Source organism: Ips typographus, linkage group LG3, assembly GCF_016097725.1.
Source record: "Ips typographus isolate SLU linkage group LG3, UJ_Ityp_2.0, whole genome shotgun sequence".
Taxonomy (NCBI): domain Eukaryota; kingdom Metazoa; phylum Arthropoda; class Insecta; order Coleoptera; family Curculionidae; genus Ips; species Ips typographus.
Genome location: NC_138424.1, coordinates 8,898,903 through 8,914,277, shown reverse-complemented (window position 1 = coordinate 8,914,277; position 15,375 = coordinate 8,898,903). Strand labels below are relative to the sequence as shown.

The 15,375-nt window shown below is 34.6% G+C and overlaps 1 protein-coding gene across 2 annotated transcripts in view; it reads right to left on the bottom strand.

Moving 5' to 3' along the window:
• Smr (nuclear receptor corepressor smrter) overlaps positions 1-15,375 on the bottom strand; it is a 90,249-nt gene that overhangs the window by 15,383 nt on the left and 59,491 nt on the right. The window contains exons 2-12 of one of the 2 annotated variants that reach the window (XM_081974921.1): positions 14,916-15,063; positions 11,383-11,664; positions 11,070-11,330; positions 8,517-8,713; positions 8,291-8,455; positions 8,038-8,248; positions 7,696-7,981; positions 7,365-7,633; positions 1,578-1,810; positions 1,367-1,501; positions 45-157 (exon numbers count right to left, since the gene is read on the bottom strand). In XM_081974921.1, the coding sequence (XP_081831047.1) occupies positions 45-157; positions 1,367-1,501; positions 1,578-1,810; positions 7,365-7,633; positions 7,696-7,981; positions 8,038-8,248; positions 8,291-8,455; positions 8,517-8,713; positions 11,070-11,330; positions 11,383-11,664; positions 14,916-15,063 (2,300 nt within the window). The remainder of the gene's footprint in view (positions 1-44; positions 158-1,366; positions 1,502-1,577; positions 1,811-7,364; positions 7,634-7,695; positions 7,982-8,037; positions 8,249-8,290; positions 8,456-8,516; positions 8,714-11,069; positions 11,331-11,382; positions 11,665-14,915; positions 15,064-15,375) is intronic. The other variant, XM_081974922.1, reaches the window with a different exon arrangement.

The window sequence follows — 15,375 nt, the reverse complement described above, 5'->3', positions numbered from 1 at the left end:
TTTTCCCGACAGTATGCGGAAAATTAAATTGAAAAGTTGCTTACCTTGTAAGGAAGTGGCTTCTTCGTCGCTGGACTCCATGGAGGGATTATCTTTTCGACGTTCTTTCTTCTTCTTATTCTCTGGGCTAGGCGTCGAGGCGGATGTAGCTCGATCCCTGAAGATGAAAATAATACAATAAAGAAGAATAAGTTGTAGACAATGGGCCTATCCCACATATCATAAATTTTTGTTTTAATGACTGGAATCGAAAGAATAGGATCAAAAAACTAATTTTTCATATTCTTGAAGAAAAAATTATGGTCGTAAATGTTCCTACATTAATTTGAATTTGTCCATTAAATTTAAAAGATCTGTTTTGGCGCGCATGTGACGTACGTAATTCTGGGCGATTTTATTGGCTGTTGCACGCCAACTGTTTCACTTCTTGTCGCTGATTGGTTGATAGTGTAGTACGTCACCGGCGGCGGGCGTTTAAAACATGAGATTAATGTAGCTTTTATCATCATTTTTTTTCTATTTAGACTTAATATTTTTGAAAACAAAAAAATACGGGTGTAATATTTTCAATCCGTCTTTGTAGTTATAAAATAAAAAAAAATTGTGGGACAGGCCCATTCTGAAAGAATAATAAACGTATAAATTGAATAAAGTCTATTATAAAGGGTTAAAAGTAGGTCCATTTTTTGTAAAAGCGTAAAGTTCAGTTTGACAATTTACTCTAATTAAAGCAAAACATCAAAGTAAAAAAACTCGACAATAACAACAAAAGTCACTCATAATGATCGTTACTAAAGCGCGCCTTTCTCTTGCTGCTCTTTGACCAGTTTCAAACAATTTCAGCTTAATCAAAGTATCAATTTGCAAAATTGATATGTAAGTTTGTTCCAATAATTGTGCGCTCAGCATTAATGTTGCCAAGGCAAAGCCACGGGGAACTAAAGGGGAAAAGAATTTTTCATAGAAAGCAGAGCCGCATTATAAATAAAATGTCACCCAAAATCTCTCTTAAAAATTAATTTTTTAATTTTTGCCCGCACTATTTCACTCAACGATTAAATACAGTTTTAAATTTCAACCAAAAATAAAGTATTACAAAAAAAGAGTATCAAAGAGTTTTAGTCCGTTCCTGTTCAGTTTGTAAATTCGCTCACCCACTTACTGGGAGGATCGTAATTGAAATTATGTTTGTCAAAATCAATCGGCGGGATGCAATCGAAAAGATTGCCCGCTACTTTAAAATGCGCATTTCAGTTTCCTAGATGGAATTTTAAATCGCAGAAAATAATGTAGCAAAGTTCAGGCGTTCAAGTTTCGTTAAGGATGTAAGAATGTAAAAAGGAAAAGCCGAAAATCAACCACTCACCCGGCAACATCGTTGGCTGATGACGACTTTTCCACGTCAGCTTTGTCTTGTGAACCGTCTTTGTCTTTTTGTTCGCTGTTGTTCACTTCTCCTTCTTTTTCACCCCCGCTGCTACTGTCTCCAGAACCTTTTTTCCTAAAAAACAAAAATTGAGGTGTTAAAGTTTTGTAATGTAACCCTTTCTTAGATCTGTCTTGTATTCAAAACTTACCGATTGTTGTAATCCTCGAACGAATTGAAATCGTTAAATTTGGCCGTTTGGTTGTTACTCTTTGAGGCGTCATCATCAGCGTCCGCATCCATGGGCGTCCCTGTAGGGGCGGTTGCTGTTGTAGTGGTGGAGCTGGTGGTGGGGCAGGTCGACGTGGACGATACCGGTGAGGCAGAAGAAGGTAGAATCACAGACGATGCAGTTGTGGGTTGAGTGGATGTGGTAGACGATGCCTGAAATGGAGAAACATCCTCAAGTGTTGATACATCCTCTTGTGTGAAAGAAACAGAAAAGTAGTTGATGTGTAAAATAGTTCAAAATTAATAGTTAGGTTAAAACAGTCAGAAATCTCAGAACAGCTACATCTACCTCAAAATAGGGATTCATAAAATGAAAATCAAACTAAAAAGGATGGCACAAATTTCGAAACTTCACGTCAACATAAGTGGCAACAAAACACCGTTTTTGCACTGCAATAAAGCAAAATGATGTCAAATTGTCCTAGCTTATAGTAAGGCGTTTAAGTTATATTAAAAAATACACGATGTCTCATTTTCCGGTTCCCCTGTATAAGTAACAATGTCTTTCTGTCTAATATAGGTTCTTCAAATATTTTGCTTTCTCCAATTAAATTGACCAACCAGAATAACTTGAATATGTTGATGTTATATAAGATTTAGTTTTCGGAGGCCTATAACGTTCAATATCAAAAGATTCTTGGAATGTTTAAAGTTTTAGAGGATGTTGACAATTCCAAACTGACTCGAGAACGATTTTGATTCTTGCATTTTCAATAGATTCTTGAAAGGTCTAATTGGAAAATTAATTTTACTTGAGTTTGGAGGGTTCTGACAAAAAAGCGTTATTTAAAAGTTATAAAATATTCTGTTTTTTATTATTAGTGCAAGTGAAAATTTTCTTGGCTATGGCACAATCACAATTTTGTCAGTTTTTTAATATAGACAAAAGTACTTGCTTTTGCATCTATACGGTTTTTAAAGTAAAACTTGGTTGCTATGACAGAAAAACACTTAATTATAACATTCTGGACTGCAATGATTATTTTTATTATAGAAAACTAGATTCCGATGTGTATCACAGAATTGTCGTGCGCTAAACCATAGACTAAATGATAAGTACAGACAACCAGCGCAATGTAACTAACGTGGCAACCAAAAAGGAAGCCATTTACGTTTCAAGGGCTTCCTAATGTATTTCGACCGCTTCAGTTGTAGGTAAACTATAAGAGATGGCGCTAATACAGCTCGTCATTGCAGACATAGTTGCCAACTTTTGCAGTATTTCCTAAAATCCACTTTCTTTTGCTATCCCATCTGAACTGCGTAAGAAAGCTCAATTTTTTTCAAATAAATTTGAGTTAAATTACTCGTATTTTGAAAACTAAACAAGATAAGAATTTCTGGTTTGAGGTATCGATAATAAAGATTCTATTTATTTTAAAAGTCACAGGACTCTTTTTTAACCTCAAAACGGAATCCTGAAGGTCACGTGACCATTTTTTAGTTTTAAACTGATACACTAAATCACGTACCTATCTATTTGTAGGATTAAAATGTAATTTTTAACGTCACGTGACAGTTTTTAAGTTTAGACTATTTTTTTCAAATCGCGTGACTTTTTTAACGTCAAAGGAGATCCCGAAGGTCACGTGACTCTTTTAAGATTAAAAATGGAATTTATAATGTCACATGACAGTTTTAAATGTCATTTGAAGGATCACGTAATCGTTTTTTCAGTTTAAACTGATATTTCTAAAGACACGTGACCCTCTTTACAGTGCAAATGGCCATGTGACAATTTTCAATTATTTTAACGTCAAAACGAAATCCTAAAAGTGACGTGACTGTTTTAGATATCAAAGTATTATTTGAAGAGTCACCTGACTCCTTATAATGTGCAAATGGTCACGTGCCGATTTTCAATACTCAAATTTAATTTTTAGTCTACGTGATTCTTTTTTAACTTCAAAACGGATTCTAAAGGTCACGTGACTCTTTTAAGATTAAAAATGGATTTTATAATGTCACATAACAGTTTTGAATGTCAAAATGTTATTTAAAGGATCACATGCTCGTTTTTCAGTTTAGACTGATATTTTTAAAAGCACACGTTAGTCTCTTTATAATGTATTTTAATTTAAAAACGTGTTCACGTCAAACCGGAATCCTAAAGGTAACGTGACTGTTTTAGATGTTAAAAATATTATCACGTGACTCTTTTTACAGTTCATAAAGTCGCATGACGATTTTCAATACTCAAATTTTATTTTTAAAGGTCACGTGACTCTTATTTAATGCCAAAACGGAACCCTAAAGATCACGTGACTGTAAATGACAAAATATTATTTGACGGGTCACGTGACCTGATTTTCAATAATGAAATTTAATTTTAAAGATTACGTGACCGTTTTTTAGTTTTAAACTCTAAATCTCGTGACTCATTTTAAGGTACAAATAGTCACGTGACTGTTTTAATATTAAACGTGGAATTCATAATGTATTAAGTATAAAATAACCCCCCTTGATGAATATTAAAAATAAACAAATAACTAAACTAAAAATACAACGAAGTGAAACACAATAATTAAAGAAAACACACACAAAATCTGTTATTTTTTGCCTAAAAACAAAACAAAAAATGTGATTTGTTAACTAGACAACGCCGCATTAAAACTGATGTTTTCCAACAGTCAAAATATCGGAATTGCTGTGTCTGGCTTTAAAATTACGCGAATATGCGTTTAGTGGTGCCATCTCACGCTGCTTACTTAAATTAATTTTTAGCTCGCTCCATTGCCACTGTTTGTCTATACTTATCATTTAGTCTTCTATGGCTAAACCTTAAAGCATCAAAGCTTAAAGTTACTGTCCGCTTCAGAGATGGCGCCAAGCATCTCAAAAAAATCAATACCTAATATTACAACAGATAATCAACACCAGGTGGCACAATATTTGAAAGAAAACGCATTGGATTGTCACTTTGATATAAACAAATATCAAAAGTATAAAAATGCTGTGCTACAATGAGCAAGCCCAAATGCTAATTCTAAATGTGCTGCTTTTTTTGGAGTACGAAAAGAAACCGTTTTCAGATGTCATCCCAATTGATTATTCCAATGTGTATGATGAGCATCACAGGCTTTAAAAGTGAGTCCTGCTACCCTATGCCGAATGAAAAAGGCTGGAATTCCAGCTGACGACTCCTATTTTACCAACATTTCTAAAAAAATGTCGTTCAGTAAAACCAAAATAACCGCTTTTATGAAAAAACAAAGAAGTTGGTAATGTTGGTATGCCAAATTACTATTTTCGCTTTATTGTGCACAGCACTAACAATAACACAACACAAAATCAATGAACATTAATAATATATTATGTTATTAGGAGTAGAAGAGATCTTTAAGTGAGTGCAAGCACACCTATTCGCTGAATGAATGATGATTAAACTGAAACTCTCATGATCATGTGATTTTCAAGGTACTTGATCATCAGTCACTTCTGAACACACTAATTTTTCAAAGCATTTGTAGGTTAAAACTTGTGATCTAATTCCAGACATGCGTGTTTTTTCACCTGGTAAAAATTTGACTATACTGATATTTAACAGTTCATAAATCATATTTCAGTTTTTTCGCGTGTTTTTAATCATTTTGCATCAATCTGATGACGTACTAACTTATAGAGTTATTTTAGAAGTTAGTTAAAAGGTCAGTTTAATCAAGTTTTGATCAAATTTGCTCTGATTCGTTTGTTTTAATTAGAGAGAAAAAAACTGTTATTCGGAAGCTACAAGTAACTTAGCAGAAACACACTTTTTACTTTACATCGCCGACTGGTTCTTGCAAATTACAACAAAACAATTAGAACTCTGAATTGCAAAATTATTTGTACAGCTTTGTTGGATTTATTCATTTCGAGAAGAAATTTTGTTTGTTTTTCTTTGCTTGGCTTCACTTTATATTTGCTTTCACTACCTTTGGACCACTATTTTGTCTTTAACTGGAAAATTACAACCTGTACTGCCCAAACTTATCGAATTGTAGAAAAGACAAAGCAAACACGCAACAGCATTTTGTGAACAAGAAGAAACTAATTAATCCGAAATAAGTAGGAAAAATTTTTTTAGTAGACTAATAAATAAATCTACATAAATCCAAATAAAAATAACTTACTTACTTTTTACTTTTTTTTTTGTTCTCGCGGAGTGAGTTTACCCGTGCGTCACGAAGGCTACGTCATTTATAATGATATGAATCAAATCAAGTTTTCGTCAACAAACCTGTTGTGTTCATATTATAGAAAAGGGTGTCTAAAGCTTCGTCACGTTTAAAATTTTGCGTGTATTGTCAGTCAGAAAGTAGAGATCTTTTTCTGCAAATTTGCACCAAAACAACCTTATATCAAAGCAAATCAAAAATATCTTGACCGAAATAACATGTTTTATTTATGAGAAGTCTCCGTTTGGATCATAGAATTCCATCTAAATTTGAAACCTAATTTATTTACCAAAATTCGCAGAGATGTATCACCAATATGTAGTATTTCTTTAACTTTAAGCTCTTGATTTAGGTTCTGGATGGTTACATGTTTCTCTAAAATAAATACAACAAATTAAAAATTTAATAAGACATTCTGAGTGATGCTGTAGTATCTCATATCTAATTTTCAGGTTGCAATCCACTTATTTTATTTTAAACCCGCTGGAAAACATTTTAGACGCTTATTTTATATTTTCTATGACTTTATTATTAATATGTTTCAAGAAATTTTTATAAAAAACCTATAATGCAACCCAAAAATCTCAGTCTCTGGAAACAATGAAATATTAATAGATGTTTCTTACAAAAGTAGATATATTTTACTATCATTAGCATACTATCGTTGTACATATCATATAATGTATTTCGAACATCCATCAGTGGACTTCGCCCGTCGATAACATCTCGATTTACGTTTTCTAGGTGAGGAAATCATAAGATAACTTGCTTGCTTTTTCCGAATCGAATAAACAGTTTTGCGGGAAATTTTCAAAGCAGCTGCAACCTTCTAGTATCAAAAAAAATACATCAGTAAGAATAAGTAAGGTATTAAAATTTCTTATTTTCTTCCTGAACAGATGATAAAGCTTCTAAAGGTCCTCCATTGATTTTTTCCAATTCAAAATATTCACAAAGATTAAGAATTAACTGCTGGGCTTGTCTGTGGAGAATTTTTCCAGACATTTTCTAAAAAAATACTGTAATAGTAAGTAATTCCGAATTTAGGAAAAACCAAATGGCTAAATAAAAACCATAATAGACACTCCCACTTTTTTTTCAAAACAGGTTAGTAATTGTGCCAATTTTGGTTAGATCGTGACAGCCGACAAAAAAAAAAAATATTAATAATAATATTATGAAAGTACTTACAGAATGTTAAAAGCGTAGAAACAACAGCTCTTAAAAGAACTGTGGTGGTGTGGTAAATAGAAAACTTTATACCTAAATGATTTAGTAGTAAACAAATCAAATAAATTTCGATGGTTTTCAAACTGACAATGACTGAAATAGAAGCGCTAATCAGTAAATGTTTTTTTTGGAAGACATTCACTTAGATATTTACCCTTTCTGAAAGTGAACAATAGACAAGGATGAAGTCAATAATGCATGTCTATTTCTAAATCACAGGGGGATGACGCACGGGTAAACTCAGTCCGCGAGAACAGTACTTTTAGTAATAATAACCGATAATAAATCAAACTAATCTAACAAAAACCTAAGCTACATACCTGAGTCGTGGATGTACTGGTAGTTGCAGTCCATTCAGACGAGGACACGTTCGTACTACTAGCAGAGGACGGGGTGGTACTCGTGGTGGTGGTCGCACCCACGTTCAAGGGACTGGGGGTGGCAGTAGTACCCACAGCAGGAGGCGGTGGCGACGAATTGGCTGTCGATTCCGTCGAGACGGCTGTTGCAGCCGCCGTCGATGACTCCGACGATCTTGCCGAAGCGTCTGTTCGCTGTTGTTGCTCGCGCTGCAATCTTGTCGTTACCCCTAAAATTTTTGGATGGTTTAGTTTGTTTATTATACAGTGTAAGAAAAGAAAAACTTCTTACCTGTTGTTAGAGTGTCGACAACTGATAAATTAGCGTTGTTGTTCACTTTTCCAGAGTTTCTCGACTGTCTCAACTTCTCCCGCAACTTATCTCTCTTATTCTTTCTGAGCAACTGTTTGTAGTTCTCCGTTTTCTTGCTGAGATAGTAATATTGAACGCACTCGGACACTGTTTTTCTCTCCCCCAGAGCCTGACTAATCTGGTAAAAGTTTTTAGGGTGTTGCAGGTACTTCTCCTTGAACGTCTCTTTTTCGCCGGCGGTCCAAATATTCAGGTATTGTCGGCTCTGTAAATTACAACATTTTCTAATCATTTCATTACAAATTAGATATGATTTAGTACCTTATACACAGCATCCATATCATCCACAAAATTGTTGTTGTTGGTGTACTTTATTCGGCGCTCTTTCGGATCGAGAAGAATGGGGGGAATCACGGCGTAGCTGCGCATCTTTTTGTCTTCCATAGCTTGCTCTTGGAGGTTGTCCATGATTTCTTCCATGTCGGCTTCCGATTTCACTCGAGAGCCTACCCTGTTAAACCTATTCCCACAACTTACACTCCAACCTGAGAGTTACAATTAATTCAATGGGTACCTTTCTTTGTTCTCGCGTTGCCTTCTCACTTCGGGGAAGATCTTTTCGAAAAATTCCCGATTTTTAGCCTCTTTCAGCTTTCTCTTGGTGCTGGACTCGATTTTATCGCACTTTCTCACCCACTCCTGCATAAGTTTGCTGTAGGTCGCCGATAAATGATTATTTCTGTAACACCAAAAGCTTGAAGGTCGCTTGGTCTAAGTCATGATAAGCGTAGATTTCTTACCTGGCATGCAGGTCGGCGTGTTTCTTCTTAAAATATTCTAATAAGCGTTTTTTAAACATCACATTTCGACGATTATTTTCGTGGAACACGGTTGTATCAGTCGGTTGATTGTAGAGGGGCCATTCCACTTTCGGTCCCAACAAGTCGAGTTGCGCGTGTGCGCTCTGCGCTCTTTTTCGATTTTCCGCATAGATTTTCTAGAATAATATAGAATAAGTAGTTCAACAGAGTTTTATTAAAGTCACTACAGTTACTGATACATCTTAGTAAACCACCACTTAGCAAACTTGATTTTAAAAGTACTCCATTTGTAGTAGATTAACCACACAGCCTAATTCCTGTGATTGGTTCGCTGTTGCGTCCATTTTTTTCTCATTCACCTTGAATGTACTTTGAGAGAATGTGAAAGTCAAACATTTAAAATTTCCTTGTCCTGACCCAGGGCTTATGTAGCCCCTTTTTAGTTTTAACTTTTCAAGTATCAATTTTTTTTCCAAAATAAGGTAACAACCACATTTACATCAATTTTTTGATTTAATTATGTTTCAAATTTCAAATTTTCCACCTTAATGTCTAATTTTCTCTATGTAAAATCAACAAACCTGAGTCTTGCTGTCTCGGCCTGTCTAAAAAGACAGTAGGCGCACACGTTTTTCATCTGAGGTATGTTTTCTTGTAACCCGCTAGTTTAGATTAGTAGATTATACAACCTTCTAGGTCCTGATGATGGGCACTTATGTGCTCAAAACATGTCGAACAGTACCCCCCGCTCAGTAACATTTGAAGACTTAATAAATTTGTTGTGGAAAAGGCTGTGTGCTTAATTCAAACGATTTTAGTAAAAATCCCAATTAGCATTTTTCATCAAAGCAGATATTTTAAACTCATTTCAGCTATGAAAAATTGATTAACAGGTAATGAAAATATATTTCGACACAGTTATGTAAGTCGTTAACGCATAGATTACAAATCTTAGCAGCCCCAGCAGGATACCTTCTGATGATTGGATGTTATTAAATAAAATGTTGTTAATTTAAGTACAATGGAACCTATTTGTCAATTTTGTCATATAGAAAGTTCTGAAAATTTAAGAATGATTTGTGTATCATTGGATACCTTTCTATGTAATTAGGTGCCGGTATTTTCACCTTTTAATAAATTTATTCTTAGAATAATTTCTGTAGAAATTATAGTTGTCTTAATCCAATACCTTGTAAATTCAATAATTGACTAGATATACGAGGCAGGTTGGAGTGACGCTTTTCAAAGTTTATAAATGCTTATGATAAATAAACTAACCAACAATTTACAAAGAATACTATAACTAAAAATGATTTGAACATTAATTGAGATACTGTAAAACAAACCTTTGAATTACTGATCTAAATCCCAGCTAAAACAATTAAACCTTCTAGTAAACTGTCTCAATGGAAGCTCCTAACAAAACCAAGAAACTTACTCTGCAAATGCTGAATGCTTATAATCTGTTCACTTTTTTTGTCCTGATCTGAACAACTATAAGCCATTAAGAGACTGACTTTGATTTACTGTTAACCTTTTTAATTGACCGGTTGATAAAAAAGTAATGATTGATCTTATTAATATAGTATCAGGTAGGAAGGGTTCTTATTGGAATTGCAAATGTCTTGTTTGGGTTATTGACTCTGAACTGGTCGGATCATCCTTTGTGTGGTATGCAATCTTTTAAAATCACTAAACAGCAAAATATTGGCCAATTTGGAATTATGGACCCAAACTAAGCTACTAATTCAGGGTGTTTCTTTAATTTTCATCATGTTTGAAAACTAAATAGTCCACCTTAGACTATTTAGTAGTAAAAGTAAATTAGGGATACTCATACTACATTGAAACAAGCCTCATCAGTTGAGGTGTAGTGTACAAAAGCAATTTTGGGAAAGTAAACCAGAAATCGAAACATTTCCCATAAATGTTCATTTCAAATTGAAGAACCTTTAGAAGAGAAAGAGTTTCTGTTAACTCAAATTATTCCAAGCGTTTTGTTTATTAGGAAACAATAGTACTTTCGACTACTACACTGTATTCAGTTCATCAACAACGTTTCATTTAAAATATTTCTGTTAATAAAGTCATGTTACTTGAAATTGGATCCGCTTAATAGTCCTTTAGTATCTTCTAAACAGATGCAAGGTGAAGTTTAATCGCTGAAGGTAAAGATAACGCGACCCACTTAAATCAAAACAACCAAACGCATTTGCTGATAAGCTGAAAGAATTTCCGATGACGATCAAAGTTCCTAGAAAGCCCGCGTCCTAATTAAAGACTCTCAAATAATCAACAGTCGTAATCTTGTCTAACAAATTTCGGCTATTATTGGTCTAAAGTCAAATCTTGCAGCAGTAGCCGGGTAAATATTTATAAAACCGCTTTTCTATTTTCTGGTCAAGGACCTTTTCACAAACAAATATTTGGCTGCCGTTCAATTTTATTCAAGAACAGATATGATTTAAAATCTGATTTTGGTACAGAGGTAAGCAGAAAACGGAACGACTGCCAAGTGGATAATGGTATTACCTGAGGCAAACTTTGGTGCTTAGGTTGCGCATCTTCTTCCACCTCGTTCTTGACACTGGGTTTGTTCGCGACCTCTTCCAGTTCAGCCTGCTTCTTCTTCAGTATAACAATTTGCTGTTCAGCTTTCAAAATTTCCCTGTCCACTTTACTGATCTGTTGGATCAGTTCGTCCTTTGTCGTTTTGAAAGCTTGATCCTCCTGCGAGATTTGCTCGGGCAACGTCGGCGAGATCGCTTCCACTTGGGGATTATACGTCCCAGGCTGAAAACCCAACGCTACATTTCTCACCATTTCAGATTTAATCCAAACTTACCCTAGTATCGATCCTAAGCGGAGGCAACTCTTTGTCAGTCAAACGGATCTTTTTCAGCGGTTGCTCACCGGTTCCTTGGTAGGAGGACTGCCCGCCCATACCACCTCCAGCCAATTCTCGCCGACCACCAGGTCCGTATTCCGGATGCAACAGGGAGATACGGTTCGTGTGGCGGTAATCGGGCTGGTGGCGGTGAAACGCCGCCGTTGTCGGGAGCATTGAAGGCGGTGCGGCGGTGGAGACGGAGGGGGCCGGCCCTTGTGGGGGATACCTTTGAGAAACCTAAAAAACATAAAGTATTTTTAGTACCCTTGTAATTTCGTTCGTAAATAGATTCTTTTCCATCTTGGTTCAGAAAACATTTTCTCTAATTTTGCTCATCTGTTCAAAGTAGTTAAATGAAACTGAATTACAAACAAAAACTGAACAATGGTGAGGTTTTAGTTTCTTTCAGGATCGATACAGAGTGCAAAGTGCAATTAGTAATAAAAAGAACGTTCCAGCTACAACGGATGTAATTGACAGAAAAAACACATTTGGATGTTTATTTATCGTATCTTGTAGAGAAAATAACACTTTCAGATTAGAAGGTTCAAACAAAAATAATACCTTAATCATGACATATTTTTGTTTTGTTAACTCTGTGACCAGTGTAAATGTCACTGAAAGTTTTCAATAAATTTATACTACGATATCGTTTTATTTATTAAGGTCAGCGGTTTCATTCATAAATCCCAATTTTGCGCCTACTCGTATACAAATTGACGCAATAACTGATCTGGCACGCCACTGATGTAAATAACCCCTGAAATAACTGAGGTTACTCAATATTCAGTTTGTGCTAGAGTCACTAATAAATAACACTAAAAATGTTGAAAAGAATTATTGCCTTGGTATATGCAAGTCAAAATCACTATTATTTAAATCACTACATTTTGTCTAATTGTATAATCAGTGGTCTGATTTGTTCACATTACTTTTGTTGTCTTGCAAGTTTTTAACTATTTTCTTTCAAATTATTTCAAGTTTCAAAACTCACTTTTTAATTCAGTTAAATTGTTTCAGCATTTTTAAACAATTTGGCAGTCTTTAATATTGTCACCAATGAATTTTCAATGAATGTTAATAACCAAACCAAAATACAGGGTGTCCCACGACGAAAGACATCGATTGATATTGGAAAAAGTATAAATAGGAGAGTTTTGAAAATTTGGCTGGATACTGATGTGGGCATGCCCAATCTAACTAAAATATTTTCAAGATGGTTGCACTTCCGTTTATACCGGAAGTCGCTCACAACTTTCTTATTTTAAATAGAACACCCTATATATTATTACATATTTGGATTCCTCACAAAATTCTGACCAACTTTTGAGTACAATGCCCTATGCCTATCTCTAGCCATTTTCGAAATATTTAATGTTTTTCCAAAAAAGTGACAGTTGCAACACTCAACATATTTTTGTACTCTGTCAAAACCGTATTTCATTTTGCAATGAAACTTTGGGTTATTGTAAATAAAGGATCGTTTTATTAAACTGAGGGTGCGTAATGACCCATTTGTATACAGGGTCGTCAAAAAAATTCATAAACCTGCCACTAAAAAAAAATGAAAAATTTCAAGCTTTTTAAATAGAAACCCACATTTTTTATGACGGAATCATTTTGAGCATTAAAAATTACTATACATTTGAATTTACTTGCCTATACCTAAATCCAACCCATTTCGTTTTATTTGAGAATAGACATTTTTTATTATTAAAACTCCAGATTTCTTGAAAATTTCTGTCTCTAATTATGTGTGGATTTATGTCTATTGAACATTCCATTTTTAGTGAATTTGGCCTCGTCGCTCTAAATAATATTATTCAAAAACAATTCTTCTCCATAGTGACTAATCAGCAAAAACTCACTAAAAACCACTGTCTTCGGAAAGTCAACCTCTTTTAAGTGTTGCACTAATTTAAATGAAAAAGGGTGAAATTTATGTTTCTTCAGGATCCTCTGAATTGAGCTTTTAGATATGCCTGATTCTACGGAAACTTGTCTTATTGACGAAGTTGGATTTGCAACAAAATAGCCCAAATTTGCAATTTCTACATTTGTATTATTAAGGATTGGTTTTGTTTTAATAGCTTTTCTCTTCACAGATCCCGTATTCTTAAAATGTTCAATTATTTGCTTGACAGCTTTTGGCGATGGCTTTCGTTTTTCTGGATAACGAGCGGCAAATACCTCACATGTTTTACTCACAACTTTATCACATTCTCCGTAAATAATTAACAGATTTAAGTAATCTTGGTTTGAATAACGTAACCGCGACGGCGTATTTGCAGTTGTCAAAACACTCAAGTCACTAGTGTTATTAACATGCTCTGCAGGTCTCCAATATCACCGTGTGTCAAAAGCATGACCAACTAGAGTACCAGCTAATCCCAACCATGCAGCCTAATAAAAAAAAGGTTAATTCTCAAATAAAACGAAATGGGTTGGATTTAGGTATAGGCAAGTAAATTGAAACGTATAGTAATTTTTAATGCTCAAAATGATTCCGTCATAAAAAATGTGGGTTTCTATTTAAAAAACTTGAAATTTTTCATTTTTTTTTAGAGGCAAGTTTATGATTTTTTTTTGACGACCCTGTATACAAATGGGTCATTACGCACCCTCAGTTTAATAAAACGATCCTTTATTTAAAATAACCCAAAGTTTCATTGCAAAATGAAATACGGTTTTGACAGAGTAAAAAGATATGAGCGTTGCAACTGTCACTTTTTTGGAAAAACATCAAATATTTCGAAAACGGCTAGAGATAGGCATAGGACATTGTACACAAAAGTTGGTCAGAATTTTGTGAGGAATCCAAATATGTAATAATATATAGGGTGTTCTATTTAAAATAAGAAAGTTGTGATCGACTTCCGGTATAAACGGTGCAACCATCTTGAAAATATTTTAGTTAGATTGGGCATGCCCACATCAGTATCCTGCCAAATTTTCAAAACTCTCCTATTTATACTTTTTCCAATATCAATCGATGTCTTTCGTCGTGGGACACCCTGTATAATGTAATTTTTGCAGCTTTGCAGTCACTTTAAGTGCAATCAATGACCTGGAAAACTTTTTGATATGACGACACGTGTAAATTAGCTGCATAATCAAAACAACCGTAACAGGAAAAGTGTCCGGTAGTATACGTAAGAATAAAGTAAAATAGTACTTTGACAACTGACATTTAATTAATTTATAGTGGTTAGTAGCTTTTTTTGACCAATCACAGACTAGCAAAAATGCTGTAGTTTACTTAATCTCAACAAGTCAAAACAAATTTAACTATCATTATCTTGGTAAACCATGTTACATCATTATGGTAAACCCACATATGCAGCATTTGTGTAAATTGCAGCTTTTAGCTTGCTGCTTTTTCCTGACCAATCACAAACTACAAACAGTGCTGCGATTTAGTCAAATGTTGCACTTGTTCTAGCATTTGATTATCTTGTTTCTTTTCAGTTAAAAGAGCTTTGACCTACCTGCACCTGTGACATATTGGGTGGCGCTGGCTGGGACATCTGAGACAGGGCATTGTAGCCGCATTTTTCACTCGGTAGGGGCAATCGTGACGATTTGTACAACTCCGCTGCCGACACATGTGCAGCCGTTTGACTGGTGTGATTCGGTCTGTAATTAAAAAAAAACACACTTTTACTAACTGTATTTACTCACGACACTAACCGAAAATAACTCAAAAGTGTTAAGGCCAACCTAATTTAGACGCTAGAAAATCACGAAAAAAAAATTGCGTGCAACTACCCCTCTGGCTTCAATACTTACAGCACACTACTTATTCTTAATGCAAAACCAAAATCAGTAGAATATTGCATGAGTATTTTTTTAAAGCACACCGCGTGTAACTTAATAATTCCCTGGCAATGAATAATAATTATTATTACAGGCACGAGATTTTCCTCCCTTCTACCCCCAAGCATGGAA